We start from the raw sequence: 17,939 nt of genomic DNA, 5'->3' as shown, positions 1-17,939 counted from the left end.
CCTGAACCATGTCAGGCCACATGCCCTAAACATGGGGGCATGCCCCAGATCCCCCCCCCCATGTGAATGAGTAGGAGTACATTGTACTCCTACTCATTCACTAAAAAAGTGTAAAAAAATAAGTATATGTTTTTTACCAATCCTTTATTTAAAAAAACAATGACCCCTGGTGTAGATCCATCATCAATCACACCGACCCGGAAAAAAAAAGTCCGCACCCAATGAAGGCTACCGCTGTCTGACAGCTCTGTGGCCTCCTGCTGCTAAACAAACCAAAAGGGCAGTGCCCCCTTGCGACCTCATTGAACCAGCATGACCTCTTTTTTTTCCGGTCAGCGGTCGGCGTTCATTGTGATTGAAGAAGGATTTACACCGGTGGACATTGTTTTAGTTTTTCTAAATAAAGGACTTGTTAAAAACTGTGTGAATTTTTATTTACTTTTTGACATTTTTTGTCCTCATGTTGAGGGCATGTGGCCTGGTAGGGAGGGGTGGGCACTTGCTCGTCCCCCCCCCCTTCCTGACCTGCTAGACTACATGCTCAGATAAGGGTCTGGAATTTTTTTTTAAGTTTTGGTGTAGGGTTCCCCTCAAAATCAATACCGGTCCTAAGGGTTTGGTATGAATATGGAGAGGAGGGACTTTCCCTCAAGATCCATACCAGGCCTAAGGGTCTGGTATGAATATAGGGGGAGGGACTCCATTCCATTTAAAAAAAAAAATGGCATGGGGTTCTCCTTAAAAGCCATACCCCGAAAGGGCCTGGTATGGATTGAGGGCGACTCCCACGCTGTTTTTCTTCACAATTTTTATTGCCGGCAATTGTTTTGTTTTTTTTCAGCTATCAGCGGGAAACCCCACTGACAACTGATGAGTCATCTGTTGTTAAGGGCATCGCTAAGAAAACAAAAAAAAGCTGAAAAACCGACAGTTAACAGTGTATAGGAGCTTCTATAAGCTGTCAGCTTATTTTTTCTGCTGGCAAATCGCTCCAAAAATTGCCAACAAAAATTTATTTTTTTCTGCTCCCAGAAGCTGGAGCTTGAAAAATGCTTCTGGCCTACAATAGTGTTCATGGACACACAGGATAACACTACTTGCTTCTAGGGGCAGAAAAAAAAAATGCTCAAAGTGGCTGCTAGGAGCCTAAAAGTAAGCTAGTGTGCATGGAGCCTAAAAATGTCATGGCTTAGCTATCATTATAACAAAGCCATTCTTAACAATAATACAGTACAAAACTGTGAAATTGCAAACTAGTATTGGCATCAGAAGTATCTTTTAAATATTATATTAAATTATTTCCAGTATTTATACTGTAATAGCATGTTATGTTCTGAATAGAGTACATAGAAACATTTGCATTGGTCGATTGCCACCAAAATAGTTGACAATATGATGTTTCTTTCACACACATACACACTTCAGGCCCAAATATTGAGCCTACCAGTATATTTTTTGTTTTGGTGGTGAATACAGAGCCAACTCATTAGATATGGGCTGAACAACAACCCCCCCTGTTCGGTTCGCCAGCGAACTCCTAAACAGGGGAAAAGTTCTACCCTGAACGGCAAACCCTGAACATGAGAAATCAAAAGTCCCCATTTTGAAGGCTTATATGCAATTGGCCTTAAAAGGGTATGGGGTACAACAATAGTTTTTAAAGGAGCAGTGGTTTTAATGATGCTTAAGAGTGAAACAATAAAAATGAAAAATTGCTTAAAATATAGTGGCTGGGGGGGGGGGGGGGTGGTCCCCTTAGTCTGAATCTGTGCCATGTACAGAACATGCTGCAGCAAAAATTAAATTTCTAAAGAAGAAGTCAAATCCCATTTAAATTGACTCATGGTTGCTATTGCTTGCACCCGGCTTTTTGAAAATTAAAAGGTAAAGAAAAAAACAGAGTGGGGTTCCGCCCCCAGTCAATACTGCCCCTTACCTATATAAGTAGGCCCAGCCTTCATTGACTGGGAAGGGTATTTTTTTTTATTTTTTCGGGTCTGGTGGTGGTGGCGGGAGGCAGATCTACATCAGGGAACAATGTTCTTTAATAAAGAAATTGGCAAAAAACTGTTTTTTTTTTTAATATTTGACACTTTTTTTGGTGAATGGGTAGGGGTACAATTTACCCCATATTCATTCACATGGGGGGTGCTGGGATCTTGTTAAAGGGGGCTTCCAGATTCCGATAAGCTCCCCACCCGCAGACCCCCACAACCACAGCCCAGGGTTGTGGGGAAGAGATCGTTGTCCCCCATCAACATAGGAACAAGGTGCGCCCACCCCCCATGTTGAAGGCACATGGCCTGGTATGGCCTGGTATGGTTCAGGAGGGCACTCGCTCACCCCCCACCCTTTTCTGGCCTGCCAGGCTGCGTGCTCGGATAAGCATCTGGTATAGGTTTTTGGGGAGACCCCACACTGTTTTTTTTACAAAATTTTAACGTAGGGTTCCCCTTAAAATCCATAGTAGAACTAAAGGGCTGACACTGTTTTTTATTTTATTTAACTGTCAGCGGGGAACCCTTTTGACAGGTGATGGCTCATTGGTTGTTAAAGCGGAGTTCCAGCCATTTACTCACCTGTCCAACGGTCCAGCGATGCGGCCGCCGGAAGCCTCAATCCTCTCCCTCGGCGCCGGCATCACTGCTGTGGGCACCCGGTTGTTACAGTTTGCGGCTTCACAGCCGGGTACCCACTGCGCATGCGCGAGTCGCGCTGCGCGCCGTGATTGGCCGGCAATCTTCTGGGACCTCTGACGTGTCCCAGAAGATTGCAGGGAGGGAGGGGGAGAGGAGAACTTCCGCTCAGGGCGCCGCGGCGCTCCGAGCGGAAGTGGGAGCGGGTACCTGTCAAAACTAGGTACCCGCTCCCCCCCCCAAAAAATGACATGCCAAATGTGGCATGTCGGGGGGTCAGGACTCCCTAAAGCGGAAGTTCCACTTTTGGGTGGAACTCCGCTTTAAGGATGCCCCTTACCACTCCTTAACAACCAGCTATTCACTGCATCCTGATTGGAAAAAGCTTTGCCCAATCAGGGCTTAAGAATGCACTGTGTCAATAAGGGCTTAGAATGCACCCGCCGAACGTCCTGCCAATTTGGGTGTTCAGCCCGAACCGTTTGCCCAACTCTACAGCTCATCTAAGCATCCAATTTTCAATGAAGATAGTATCCCTGCAGTGATTTAAACCAAGCACTCAGAGCTGCAAGTCAACAGTGCTAATCAGAAAAATCTCCTGGATCACCCCACCCTTACCCAACCACCAAGTCAGTACATATATACTGTATTGCCTAAAGCACATCTGTTTATATTTGAGTATGCTCACATATGCCTCTCTTGGTGTAATATTAAAACAGACTTAGCTTTTTTTTAAAAAGCGAGAAAAGATAAAATGGATGCAGTGGGGTTTGCTGATGTCACTTCCGTCCATCATCTTCCGGTCTTTGGAAAGCAGTTGGTTACTGCAGGGGTTGAATGCCGGAACCACTGCACTAATACACATGCGATGTGGTTCGTGCAAGCAAGCAATTTTTATGTGAATAGCATTGTATGTTTTTTTTATTACCTTTCAATAAACGGAATCACACTATGGGGTACTTTGCCTGGTTTATGTTCCCCTAACATGCACGCACCACGGTATTGCCTGGAGGGGTACAAAAAATGAAAACAACTGGTGTGAAGACCATGGGCATATGGAAAGCGAGCATATAAGCACAGTGGAGATAACCAGGAGATAAACAAATGTTGATATATGATAAGTGAGCATAACAATGTGAGTCTGGTGAGTGTGTAGGCATAAGGAGGGGAGCACGAAAAGGTGACCTGCACACAGAGCACTTGTCATTTCTTTGAAGTTTACAGCACAAAACACTTTTTGAAGCACCACGGATTGGGTCATATGTGTGGACTAATCTTAATGGACACTATAAGCACTTTATTACATGTATTGAATGAACTTTTTAGCACTTATGATATATGAATTGTTTATTTATGAATTGTAGATTTATGTTTTGCACTGTATTTGGTTGAAATTTGATCACTTGCATATTGTAGCACCAGCAAACACTTGTCATATGCCAAATAGTTGCTCAAATAAACAGTGCATTGAGGTCTTCTTGTAAGTGTGAGACAGTATAGAAGCTATTCCACTACATATTTTGGTGTTATCCGCTAAAACTAAAATGGTACTTTTAATCACAAACTTTACGTCATTTATAAATATGATAAAAAGTAAGGGTTCCAACACTGATATTTGGAGTACATCACTATTAACTTTTATACTATTCTAAATATGAACCATTAATTACTACCCTCTGAATACTGTATTTTAGCCAGTTTCCTATCCATTTACAAATTTAGCTTGTATCATTCAATTTAAAGCCTGTAGACATTAAAGTGATTCTAAATGTTGTTTTAAAAAAAAATAAAAATAAAAAAACATGTTACACTTACCTGCTCCGTGCCATGGTTTTGCACAGAGTAACCACGATCCTCTTCTTTATGGGTACTCTGCCGGTGGTTCTGGCACCTCCTCCCTGCCGAGTGTCCTCAAAAGCAAGCCTCTTGCTATGGGGGCACTCAAGCAGGCTCACTCCAGTGAATGGACATTGCAGATTTGTTTGCTAAGTTCTGTCTTTGTGAATCCAAAAAATATATTTTTTTTTTTAGCAAAAACTTTTCTATGTGGTCTTTTATTAAACTCCCAACATCTTCCCAACTATAGAAGTTAAACTAACTGGTCTGTAATTATTTGATAAAAGCTTTGATCCATTTTTAAATATAGGCACCACATTGGCATTACACCAATCCAGTGGTTCTATGCTAGCTATTAAAGAGCCCCTAAAAATGAGAAACAAATCGCTTTGAAGTAACAGAGCTCAACTCTTTTAGGACACATAAGTGTATGCCATCTGATCCAGGTATTTTTTTTCACCTTTATTTTTGTCTCAGGGCTAGTGCAAGGATTTTTGTCTACACAGGCAAAGGTGCATTTTTGTTCCCCCTTCCAGCGTGCTCCTATCACCCCCCTCCCCTCCATAATGCAACCCCCCACCCCATGTCCACAGCCTTGCTGGGACCTCCTTTAACCACATAACGACCGCCCACTGCAGTTTTACTGCGGCAGGCAGCCACTCCTGGGCAAAGCGACGTTATACTACGTCGCTCGCTCAGGAGACTCTAGGGGGCGAGCGCGCGCCGCCGCTCGTTAGCTAGGGAGCCAGAGCGTGTGACCGGCGGCTCCGACGGCCACCGGCCACCGGCCACTCGCAATCTCCCGCAGCTGAGAGAGAAGGACAGACGGCTCATGTAAACACAGCCGTCTGTCCTTCTCCCTGAAGTGATCACAGAGGCTATGTGATCCTACTATATAGGATTGCATGTCTCTGTGATTACTTCACAAGCCACACCCCCTGACAGTTAGAATCACGCCCCTAGGGACACATTTAACCCCTTGATCACACATACTGTTAACCCCTTCCCTGCCAGTGTAATTTTTACAGTAACAGTGCATATTTTTAGCACTGATCACTGTAGTAATGTCACTGGTACCCCCAAAAGTGTCAAAAATGTCAGTTAGGGGTTCGATCTGTCTACCGCAATGTCACAGTCCCGCAAAAAAAATCACAGATTTCCGCCATTACTAGTAAAAAAACCCAATAAAAATGACATAAATCTTTCCCGTAGTTAGTAAACGCAATAACTTTTACGCAAACCAATCAAAATACGCTTATTGCGATTTTTTTTTTGCCAAAAATATGTAGCAGAAAACAAGTTAGCCTAAAATGTTAAAAAATTTAGATTTTTTAATTTTTTTTTGAGAATTTCATATAAAAGAATGTGAAAAATATTGTAATTATTTCAAAATTGTCGCTCTTTTTTTGTTTATAGCGCAAAAAATAAAAATCGCACAGGTGATCAAATTCCACCAAAGAGAAGCTCTATTTGTGGGGAAAAAAGGACGTCAATTTGTTTGGGTACAGCGTCGCACGACAGCGCAATTGTCTGTGAAAGTAATGCAGTGCCGAATCGCAAAATAGGGCCTGGTCATTGAGCAGCCAAATCCCTCAGGGCTAAATTGGTTAAACTGCACCAGTATTTGTGATGGGGTGCAACGTGAAGGATGTCTCTTCAAATTGCCCCAGGACAAACTTACTCCTCAATCCCCCTCTCAGCAAATATCCTCTTCCCACTTCTAGCAGAGATCCTCTCCCCCAGTTCCTCTCTTCAAGCACAGCCCCCCCCCATCCTGGGTCAAATACTCTCCCCCACATCCACCCCAGCAGAAATCCTCTTTCCCCCCTAATCCACCACGCCAGCACAAGTCCACTCACCAGTTCAGTCACAAATCCTTCAACCCAAATCCCCCTTCCCAGTACAAACCCTTACCCCCAAACACAAATCCCCTTCTAATATAAATCCATGCTTCTCAAGTGTCCCTGTTTGGGTGGGACCTTTCCCAAAAACGTATGAAATTCCATGCATCCAGACTAAGAACCTGTTCACATCAGAACACACTGCTGTTGTGATCTACAGTAGGTGTCAACCTAAAGGATGTGTAAAAGTAGAAGATTTTTTTATCTTATTGCATTCTATGCATTAAGTTAAAAAAGCCTTCTGTATGCAGCAGCCCCCCCTCAGCCCCTCTAATGCTTACCTGAGCCTCATCTAGATCCAGCGATGTTGTAGGAATGTCTCAGCTGCTAGGGACTCCCCGCCTGTTTGACTAAGTAGCGTGGTGCCATTGGCTCCCATTGCTGTCAATCAAAGTCAGTCAGCCAATCAGGAGAGAGAGTGTGCAGGGCTGGGTCACGGCTCCATGTCTGAATGGACACACGGAGCTGTGACCTGGCTCAGCTTCCCCCATAGCAAGCAGGAGGGAGGAGCCAGGAGCAAAGGAGAGGGACTCGAGAAGAAGATAATCTGAGCTGCTCTGTGCAAAACTAACTGCATAGAGCAGGTAGGTATAACATGTTTGTTATTTTTTTTTTTAAAACAACAAGACTTTACAATCACTTTAATGACTCCCCAAATGCAGGTCGCAAACACAGTGTAAACATTGTGCCTGTACCAGATCATATGATCAGTAGTACCACGTGATCCGGTTGCTGTGCGTTTTGTAAAGCAGTGTATGAACAACTCTTGGTACGGACTAATAAATGGGCTGAAATCACACAGCACCAGGAAGGCATGTGAACCATTTTAATTTATGGTGTAAACTGGCCCTGAGTGCTGGAGCCCAGTGCCAAAAAAAGTTCTACCATTTGGCTCCACTAGCTTGCTAGTTGTTTCCAGGCTTTAGCTACAGTCTGCTTTGCTGCAAATAGGACATGTCACATGTCTGGTAGAGGCCAAATTGATAAGATGGCTCTCCTTTACACCTCCTGGCTGTTTGTCCCCCAAGATTGATAACAGGGTAGGATCTTGGGATGAAGTAGAATTTGAGGAACAGGAACTCGTGCCAAATGTTGTCACAGGGCTAGCAGAAGCCGGAGGCAGGACTGTGGTCAGACAGGTAGTAGTTAGCAACACAAGTACAGATTTGTAAGACAAGAGCGTAAACTGGGGCCAGGCTGAGGTCAGTATTACATAGACAGCAGATTAGCCAAAGGGAAAAGCAAGGTGGGGGGTCATGAAGCCAAAGCTCAGGTACCAGAGGGATCAAGATCAGGTGTAGTCAGAAGACAAAACGGGTATAGCACAGGGACAAGCAGTGTCTGGTTACGGATGACAGGAGCTGACAACCACTCACCAATGATCCTGAGTCTTACATTGGGTGCCAAAGAACATTCAAATGTGCTTACTTGCACATGTAGTTGCACGCACGATCCTAGTTCTGTGGACTGTTCTGCAAGCATGCAGATTTTTTTGAGCACAGTCATGAACTTGGTTTTCCAGCCAGAACATAAGTCACCAGTTTAAATTGGGATTTAGCAGGTTTTAGCAGTTTTAAATGGAGCATAACAAACCAATGGTCTCTAGGAAAAGGGCAATTAAAAAGAAACTGCAAGAGTTGAAGGACTCTGGTCCAGAACCCGGTGCATGAGGTATGTTCACTATGTGTTTAATATATTTGAATTGAAGATTTTTTGTGTTTTTATTTTTCTACTCTCATGTGCAACCTGTTGTTGTGGATTTTTGTGGCCTTGCTTTCCTTTTTACATATTCTGTTACATTGTTACTTTCTGATACATTCTGTTACTTTGTTATATTTTAAATGATACTAGTGTTCCATAATTTTTATATTTTTTTAAATGCTTTTTTCTTAATATTTATAAATATTTTAACTATGAGCCATATATTTTTAGCCTTTTAAATGTATACCCATGATAATATATTTTGCATTGTGTTTGCATACAGTAGATTTGAAGTATTTTCTGTTCTGTGCCCTCTAATGATAGTATTCCCTCCCACTCCAAATCTTGGAAAGCAGCCCTTAGTCTTGGAAAACTTGCTTTTTTAGAATGAAGTGCTTTTATTTTTCCAGTATGAGCTTGTTGCCCACAGCTAACATTAAATGAAATCAGTTTATGGCCTCTGCTACCTAGATGTTCTTTTATATGAACATTAGTAATAATCTCTGCATACTTTGAGATTAAAAGGTCTAGCATAGTATAATTTCTAATTGGGGCTTCTAACAATTGTACCAAAAGATTGTCTTGTAATAGGTTTATACATTTCAGCCCTGTTAGTGTTCCAGCAGTGACATTACTCCAGTCAATTTCAGGGTAGTTAAAATAGCCCATTATTATCACTTCCCAGCCCTTGCAGCCCCTTCTATCTGTGCAAGGAGCTAAGTTTTCACCTCTGGATACCAACTCTAATAATTAAGTATGCACACCCATATGCACTTCCACCCATAAGGCTTCAGCACCATCACACTCTCCATCAACTAGGTTCTCTTTCACACCTACTTTGAGATCACTTCTCACATAGAGACGGAGACCACCACACTTACTTTTACCCTGTCTCTCTGAAATAGAACATAGCAAGAAATATTAATAGCCCACTTGTGTGAAGTATAAAGCCAAGATTCAGCAATACAAATTAAATCATAGTTCTCTTTATACACCAAAGCTTACTACTCTCATATTTTGCTTAGTTGACTGCTGGCATTGGTGAACAGACACTTTAATTCATTGTCACATTTTGCACTTGTGCTTTGCATATTTTTTTTGTAGTACAAATAGTACTATCATTTCCAATGGTTGTTTGCAACTTGAGTACCTTCTTATCACCTGCCATAGCTCCCCCCCCCCCATCTTACCCCATTCCATTCACCCTCCTCCCTCAATCTTAGTATAAATACTCCTCAAGCCTTCCCATAAACCTCTCAAATAACACAGCAACCCCCTTTTTATTTAGGTGCAAACCATCTATAGCATATACTGTGGGTTCTACCCCAATGAAAAATCAAGCCTGTGCTCTATAAACCCAAATCCTTCCCTTTCTGATGACAATACAACTTGTCAGAGGTTCTAACCATTCTCAATTGTATTAAAAAAAGTGTTTTATTTGCTGCCTATGTCTGATTTGAGAGATTTCCCCTAATGTCCTGTCCTCTGTTGCCAATATTCAGGCTTTTCCACAGATTTTGTATGCAATAACATTTTTTACAGTAAAAAGAAAAAAAAAGTTGCAGTAAAAGCGCTATAGTCTCTAAATGATCCCAAGTTTGGAATGATCACTATCCATGGAGTCTAAACTGCAGTGCAGAATAAGATCCACCAATTAAAGGGTTAAAAGCAAACTGATGCACAGGGCCATGCAGCTCCATCAGCCAAGGAGACACTGGAAGCTGGAGTGCACGGGCTCTTTGTGCAATACAGTTTTATTTAGCAGATAAGAGATAAAAGCAAGTTACACTCACAAGAGTAATGTGAAGCTGAGCGTTGATGTAGATATTTCAGGCCAGTGTGTGGAGTAAGGTCACCTGGAAGATGGGAGGGCAGAGGCTGAGAGGAGTGAATTCCAGAATGCAGTAGCTGACAAGCTACACACGAGCTGCTGGTTCAGACCAGGGATCCCCGAATCCATGGAGAGGTTGGTCCCGCCTTTGCAATCATGGGATTCCAGACTGTGCCAGCTGACAAGAGACGTTCTGGGGTTGCCAAGACAATGCGTTTCAGAGGGCGTAGTCTTCTTTTTCAGGTCCTGTGGAAGGATGATCTCACTCCACACACTGGCCTGAAATATCTCATCAACGCTCAGCTGCCTGTGCACTCTGTTTCTTATTTATGTCTTTATCTAATAATATTTTATTGAAGGTTTTAAAAGAATACAAGTGACGATTGGGCAAAGTATACATTAAAATGACACATATGCAATGTAGTAAAAATGTAAAGGAGGTAGGCACATGAGTACATGGTGATAGCATTATAATAGTATTAGCATGTACCAGTGATGTATAGATTGAAGTGATATGAAGGTTGGAATTTTCTTAAATTTCTAAACGTTCCCAACAGTGTGTACTTTTTGACACAGAATCAGGATTTTGAGAATGGTTAGGGAAGTAAAAGAGATGAAGGAGGGTAAGGTAGAAGGAGAGGAGGGGAGAAATAGGAGAGAGAACAAAAGAGTGGAGAAATGGGATTGGGAAGGAGGGTAGTGTTTTTTTAGGGGAGATGCGGGATGAAATTAAAGTATGTGAATATGTTGTGCTGGTGAACCAACCACTCTGAAAAGTTACCCGAAAGCAAATGTGGAACCCTTGCCACAGATTTTTGAGTGGTTTTAGGTCTAGGTTCTGACTGGACCATAGCAAGACATTCAAGCTCCTGTAATAAAGCCACTTCAATTCAGCTCTGGTTGTATGTTTAGTCATTGTCCTAGTGGAAGGTGAACCTTGACCCCAGTGGCAGGTCTTTTGCAAACTGAAGAGGGTCTTACTGTAGACCTGCCTTCAGTTCTGACAAGTTTTCTGGTCTTTGTTGATAAGTAGTACTATACTGGAAGATGCCGTGCTGGACTCAAGGAGCTATAGCAAGCTTGAAGAGCTGGATGCAGGGTCAGGCAAGCCAGGTTGGAAACGGGTGGGCAGATCAGGCATAGACAGAAAAATGGTCAGGTCACAGGCCAATGTCAGCAGTGAACGCATCAGGCAAGAGCAGAAGGCAGAGACAAAATCTGGGGACAAGGCCAGGTCAGTGCAGGTAGCAAACAAGGATGGTCAACAGCATGCCGATTTAAATCAGATGTCTGGAACGGAAATTAGGAACACATTTGCAGAACGCTGTAGACCAAACAGCAAAGAGCCAGTGCTGAAGCCCTGTTAAACTAAGCTGTTTGGTGCCAGTTTTGGTGACGGGCACGCACATGGGTAAGCCTGTGTGCACGTGCATCTGCGAACATCTGCATGTATACGCTTGGTAACTCCATCTATACTATAGACAAGCTTTCCCTGACATTTATTCACTGGATTTCAGAGTTAATCATTGGACTGAATATAGTCTAATTTATTTTCAAATTTAAAAATTTTCTTTTAAAGAGGCTCTAAAATCTTCTATATGTCTAATTTAATTCATCCTCATGTTTCAAGAGGATGGGGGGGGGGGGGGGTCCAAACCTTGGCTGCGTTAAGTAGGTAAATTATTTTTATGTTATTATTAATGCATATAATATAAAATAAGGGTGACTTGGAGGATTTTCAAAGCTTTGGTATATTTTTTTAAAACCTTAAACTGTGTTGGTGCTTCTTCGGAACCTGATCCAGGACTTGTTTTAATAGCTTCTTTATCTTTGTTGGGCTTTTTAGATGTGTTCTGAACAAGGAAGCCTTTACATGGCACTTTCTTTACTCACAGGTAGACAAAGGGTGAATACCAAAGTAATCAAGACTTTTCACTTTTTTTTTTTTTTAGTAAACGATTTGGAAGAATATGTACATTGTTCCACTTTAATATTAGGGGTTATTCTGTATACATTAGTAACATAAAATCCCTATTTTTAGGTTCATCGTACATCGTCTTTTATTTGAAAATTGTTCCTGGATAGCAACTTATTTCTAGCAACAACCTACATATTACAGATTTCTGATCATTGCCCAATAAAAATTTTGCCAGTAGTGGTTTATTGGTGTAAAGTATAGTGCCAGGTTTTACATAATTCTTTATACTATATTTTAGGTTTCTTTATAAATTCTTCATAGAAGATAGTAGCTGTGTGAAATAACTGTATAAAATGTTATTATCTCATCTCTCAGGAGCGTCCTGTAGAAGTCAGTGACTGGCGTAAGAATGTAGAGGCCATGTCAGGCATGGAGGGCAGAAAGAAAATGTTTGATGCAGCAAAATCTCCAACGTCCCAATAAGAGGTATGCATTGTAACTATTTATAATGTTATCTGCTTATAGTAGCATTGTATGTTATAAAAAGAAATATTTCAGTAGAGGCTCAAATAATTCTATATGATATTTTAAATGTATGTATGTATGCATTTCTCTGTTTACATGTGCTTTAGGCCCCTTGCACACTGTAGAGTCCGTCGGCGGACTACGTTTTCTCAGCGGGGGATCAATCTGCCGATCTCCCGCTGAGCAGGCGGATGGCAGCTCTGTCTCCGCGCTGTGTTTGGAGACAGAGTTGTCAGGTCCCCGCTGTTCTCTATGGGGGAATCGGATGAGAACGGACCGCCTGTCCGTTCTCATCTGATCCCATCCGATCTGCTGGACGGATGGAAAATAGGGTTTCCACCCATAGAGATGCATGGGGCATCCGTTCAGATCCGCCTGAAAAATGGACAGGATGATCTGAACAGTCCACTAGTGTGAAAGGGGCCTTATACAGCTCAGAGATGCATATCCATATTTGTCTTAAGGTTCAAAGAAACAATATATGTTTCCACTAGGGATGGGCTGTGTGTTCGAGTCGAACATAAGTTTGACTCGAACATCAGCTGTTCGTGTATTCGCTGAACACACGAACAAACAGGGCGCTCAGCGGGAAGTTCTCCCAATGAGCACCCCATAATGCACTGTGCTCTTGCAGTGCATTGATTGCTGAGGATTTGCCAAAGCATGCACCTGACCTGTAAGCTTTGGCCAATCACAGCACAATCTACTGTGAGAGCCATGACTGGCCAAAGGCAGAGTGCCTTTGGCCAATCATGGCTCAGGGGCTTAGTCCACGCTCCACACTATATAAGGCTGCTGCCTACACAACAGCTGTGTATAGTGTGTGACAATAGAGATTAGGCAGGTAGTTAGTGGATAGTGTGTTTAGTCAGTTTAGTGTACAGGCATACCCCACGTTTAGTACATAATGGGACCAGAGCATGTATGTAAAAAGAAAATGTATACTTAAAGTGAAGCAATACCTTTTTTCACTTCTCAATGCATGTACTGCATTGCAATAGTCATTTACAGGCATAACTGATTATCTAGGCCAGCTGGCTGACCCCAAAATCAGATATGTTGTAGTCCTGGGTCCCCTTTCGGTGCTCCCCAAGTTTGGTTTCCCTGTCACTTATGGTTCGGGAGCAGTGCCATGTCAAGTTGACCAAGATTTCACATAGACGCCAATGTTAAAGTGATTGTAAAGTCTTGTCCCCTCCCTCCTACCGAGTGTCCCCATAGCAAGCCGTTTGCTATGGGGACACCCAAGCCGGGCTGCAGCTCCATGTGGTCATTCAGACATGGAGCTGCCATTCAGCCCCGCCCACTCTCTCTCCTGATTGGCTAACTGACTTTGATTTACAACCACGGTAACCAATGGCGCCACGGCTGTATCTCAGCTAATCAGGACGGCCGAGGGACTCGTGGACATCACTGGACAGAGAGGGGCACAGGTAAGCATTAGGGGTGCTGGGGAGGCTGCCACACCAGAAGGCTTTTTATCTTAATGCATAGAATGCATTAAGATAAACAAACCTTTGTGACTTTACAACTCCTTTAAAGACGGGAAGCAGCACTATGTTAAGCTGACCAAGATTGCCCATAGACGCCAATAAGCTCTGAAAGCTGAAAATTGGTCTGGGCAGGAAGGGAGTGACAGTGCCCTTTATTTAAGTGGTTAAGGGGAACCCTATGACAGGATTTTTAAAAACAAAACGGTGTGGGGTCCCCCCAAAATCTATATCAGGCCCTTTGGGTCTGATACAGATTTTAAAGGGAAATTCCATGCCAAAAAGTAAAAAAAAAAACAAAAAACGGCGTGCCCCCCCCCCCCCAAAATCCATAACAGACCATTATCCGAGCATGCAGCCTGGCAGGCTGTCCCCATCAACATGGGGAGGGTGCTTTGGGGTGCCCCCCAAAACACCTTGTCCCCATTTTGATGAGGACAAGGGCCTCTTCCTGACAACCCTGGACTGTGATTGTGGAGGTCTGCAGGTGGGGGCTTATCGGAATCTGGGGCCCCCCAGATCCCAGCCCCCCCCATGTGAATGGGTATCGGGTACATATTACCTCTACCCATTCACCAAAAAAGGTCAAAAAGTAAGAACCACAGGAAACAATTTTTGACAAGTCCTTTATTAAAAAATAAAAAAATAGTGTCGCTTATTGTAAATCCATTGTCAATCATGGTTCCGGCAGGCGTCGTGATTGATGATGGATTTACATTGAGGGGCACTATTTTTTTAATTTTTATTTTTTAATAAACTGTGTTTCTTACTTTTTACACGTTTTTTGGTGAATGGGTAGGGGTACCATGTACCCGATACCCATTCACATGGGAGGGGGGGCCAGGATCTTGTTAAAGGGGGCTTCCAGATTCTGATAAGTCCCCCGGCTGCAGACCCCCACAGCCACAGCCCAGGGTTGTCAGGAAGAGTCCCTTGTCCTCATCAATATGGGGACAAGGGGCTTTGGGGTGGAGGGGGAGTAGAGCCCCCCCTGCCCCAAAGCACCCACCCCCCCATGTTGAGGGCATGGGGCCTGGTATGGTTCAGGAGGGGAGGGGGGCCCACTCATCCCCCCCTTTCCTGACCTGCCAGGCTATATGCTTGGATAAGGGTCTGGTATGGATACGCCATTTTTTTTTGGTGGGGTTCCCCTTAAAATCCATAGCAGACCCGAAGGGGGGGGGCCCTATGCTGTTGGGAGGGGGGGGAACCCTATGCTGTTTTTTCATTTTTTTTATTAGTATTACATTACAGCCACAAGCTAATTTAAAAGAAAATTTTTCCTTTAGAAATTTCAGTATTGCTACAGCAGGTTCTGTAGATCTTACAGATGTGCCACTTTACAGGCAGACTAAGGGGACCCCCCAGGCATGATATTAAAATAATTTTTCCATTTTTATTGTTTCACTTTAAGCATCATTAAAATAACTTCTCCTTTAACCGCTTGCCGACTGCTCACAGTATATTTACTGCGGCAGTCAGCCCCTCACAGGCAGAGTGACGTGGGTCTACGTCGCTCGCCTGTGAGGCTCTGGGGAGCGGGCGCGCTCCCGCTCCCGCGCGGTCACGGACCCCCCCGCGCGTGTGACCAGCGGACCCGATGTCCGCCGGTCACTCGGCGATCGGCGGGGGAGAGGGAGAATGTCAGGCAGCTTGTGTAAACAAGCCACCTGTCATTCTCCTCGCTGTAAAGACACTGATCACACGGATCTAGTATGTAGATCCGTTGATCAGTGTCCTTACAGCTCAAGCCACAGCCAATCACAGTGGAAAGCACGCCCCTAGGGATACACACAGCCCCTCCCTCCCAAATAAAGTTAACCCCTTCACTACCAGTGTATTTTTACAGTAACAGTGCATATGTATAGCACGGATTATTGTAGAAATGTCACTGGTAACCCCAAAAGTGTCAAAAATGTCAGTCAAGGGTCCGATCTGTCCGCCGCAATGTCGCAGTACGGCAAAAAAAATCGCAGATCGCCGCCATTACACGTTAAAAAAAAACAACAAAAATGACAAAAATCTTTCCCTTTGTTAGTAAACGCGATAACTTTTGCGCAAACCAATCAAAATACGCTTTTTGCGATTTTTTTTACCAAACATAGGTAGCATAAAACAAATTGGCCGAAAATGTTAAAAAATTTTGATTTTTACATTTTTTTTGGGGAATTTCATATAAAAAAATGTGAAAAATATTGTTATTTTTGCAAAATGTACGCTCTTTTTTTGTTTATAGCGCAAAAAGTAAAAATCGCACGGGCGATCAAATACCACCAAAAGAAAGCTCTGTTTGTGGGAAAAAAAGGACGTCAAATTCGTTTAGGTACAGCGTCGCACGACCGCGCAATTGTCCGTTAAAGTCACGCAGTGCCGAATCGCAAAATACCCCCTGGTCGTTTAGCAGGAAAATCCTCCGGGGCTTAAGTGGTTAAAAAGGATCGTTTAAAAAAAAAAAAATGTTTGCATTAACACATGTTCCCCAGGGCACATAACCCCCAGGGCAGTACCCAGGTCCCCATACACTTTTTATGGCAATAACTTGCATATAAACCTTTAAAATGAGGACTTTTGATTTTTAATGTTCGTGTCCCATAGACTTTGATAGAGTTTGCATGTTCGCTAGAACTTTTTCCCTGTTTGAGTTGTTCTGGTGCGCACCGAACAGGGGGGTGTTCAGGCCTTCCCTAGTTTCCACAATGTGTATGCATATACTAATATATTGCAGAATGCATTTTATTAGGGTTACCAAAAGGGATACAAATAGTGGGTTTAAAGTAAAGAAAGTAACATTTAATATGTGAAGTTATAATCTTGTGTAAATTTATAAATAGTAGTGTTAATATAAATGAAAAACTTTTGTTGTGCACTATCAGTACTTTTAACGCAAAGAGGAGGAAAGCACAGAGTGTTGATCTCATCCGTCTGCTGCTGTTCCTTCATCACCCAGTCAGCAGGTCGAAGTGGTTAGCTGAGCAGGCTATATTTCTATATTATATATCTATAAATATATATCTATATATTTAGAAGAAAGATTTTATGTGAGTCCAGAAACATATTTTTCTTTCTGGCCGGGGTTCCTGAATTTAGTCCAGGAACTGACTCTACTATCTGGCAGGGGTGCTTTACCTGTACTGCTATAATGTAGATCTAGATGAAGGAGCACAAAAAAGGATAGAAACCTGGAATATAATCATTCATTTTTCATGAAAGACTATAACATTAACAAATGATTGCTATCGCTGATCTCTTCTTTATTTTTTTCAGGATCAGGTGAATATCTACTTCAACTACCTGCAAGGTTATTTTCCAGATTTTGTCCTGCAGCTGAAGCTGCTGTGTCAATTTCTAGTGGCTTTGACTTCAAAAACACCTCAATAAATTTATATCTGCGTCTGTCACATTTTTACTTGGTTTAATATGTTAGTTATAAACTAGGTCAAACCAAATTATATTTTTAAAGTGGGTTCTGTAAATATTTCTGATTGGAAAGATTAAATTATGTTCATTTTTCTAACCATTCTATTAGGGTCCTTTCGCACGGGCTTTCCGTCCGGCGGACTCCGTTCTGCTTAGCGGGGATCGATCCGCCGATTTGGATTTCACGTACAGGATCGGATCGGAGAGCAGCGGGTGTCAGTGGAGCTGTCACCGCCGACATCCGCTGCTCCATAGAGGTGCATGGAGCGTCCAATCAGGTCCGCCGGGAAAAACTGACAGGTGGACCGGATCGGAAAGCCCGTGTAAAAGAGGGTTAGAATGCCCTGAATTACTCTGTGTTTGTTTAAAGGTTACTATATAAACACTACATAATTTTATTAGTTAAAAACTTAATCTGAACAAAATTTTATCATTGCATCAGATCACAATATGGATAAAGACTGAACAGGACCAGGGGCAGTGTATACTCCTGCCTTGATTATAGTCACTATATCTTGGTTATTTACTGAGCCCCATTTGCTACCCCAACACTTAATTTTCCTGATATGTGTGCCTGCTGTACCATGTACTTGTATGAGAAAGTATCCAGTTCTCTTTGTATTGTTTCCTGTATGTGCAATCCCTGTTGTTCATGTCAGTCCCTCTGCATTCCTAATAATAACT

General features: G+C 42.8%; 1 protein-coding gene across 1 annotated transcript in view; it reads left to right on the top strand.

The window, feature by feature from the left end:
- Positions 1-17,127, top strand: part of TNNI1 (troponin I1, slow skeletal type) — a 44,438-nt gene extending 27,311 nt beyond the window's left edge. Inside the window, exons 7-8 of the mRNA XM_082247129.1 lie at positions 12,199-12,309; positions 17,103-17,127. Coding sequence (XP_082103255.1) covers positions 12,199-12,306 — 108 coding nt within the window. The 3' untranslated portion in view covers positions 12,307-12,309; positions 17,103-17,127. The remainder of the gene's footprint in view (positions 1-12,198; positions 12,310-17,102) is intronic.
- The last annotated feature ends 812 nt before the right edge of the window (positions 17,128-17,939 follow it).

This window comes from Pelophylax lessonae (genome assembly GCF_965119305.1).
Source record: "Pelophylax lessonae genome assembly, chromosome: 2".
NCBI lineage: Eukaryota > Metazoa > Chordata > Amphibia > Anura > Ranidae > Pelophylax > Pelophylax lessonae.
Note: the sequence above shows the minus strand (reverse complement) of the source record. Positions and strands in the feature narration are given on the sequence as shown.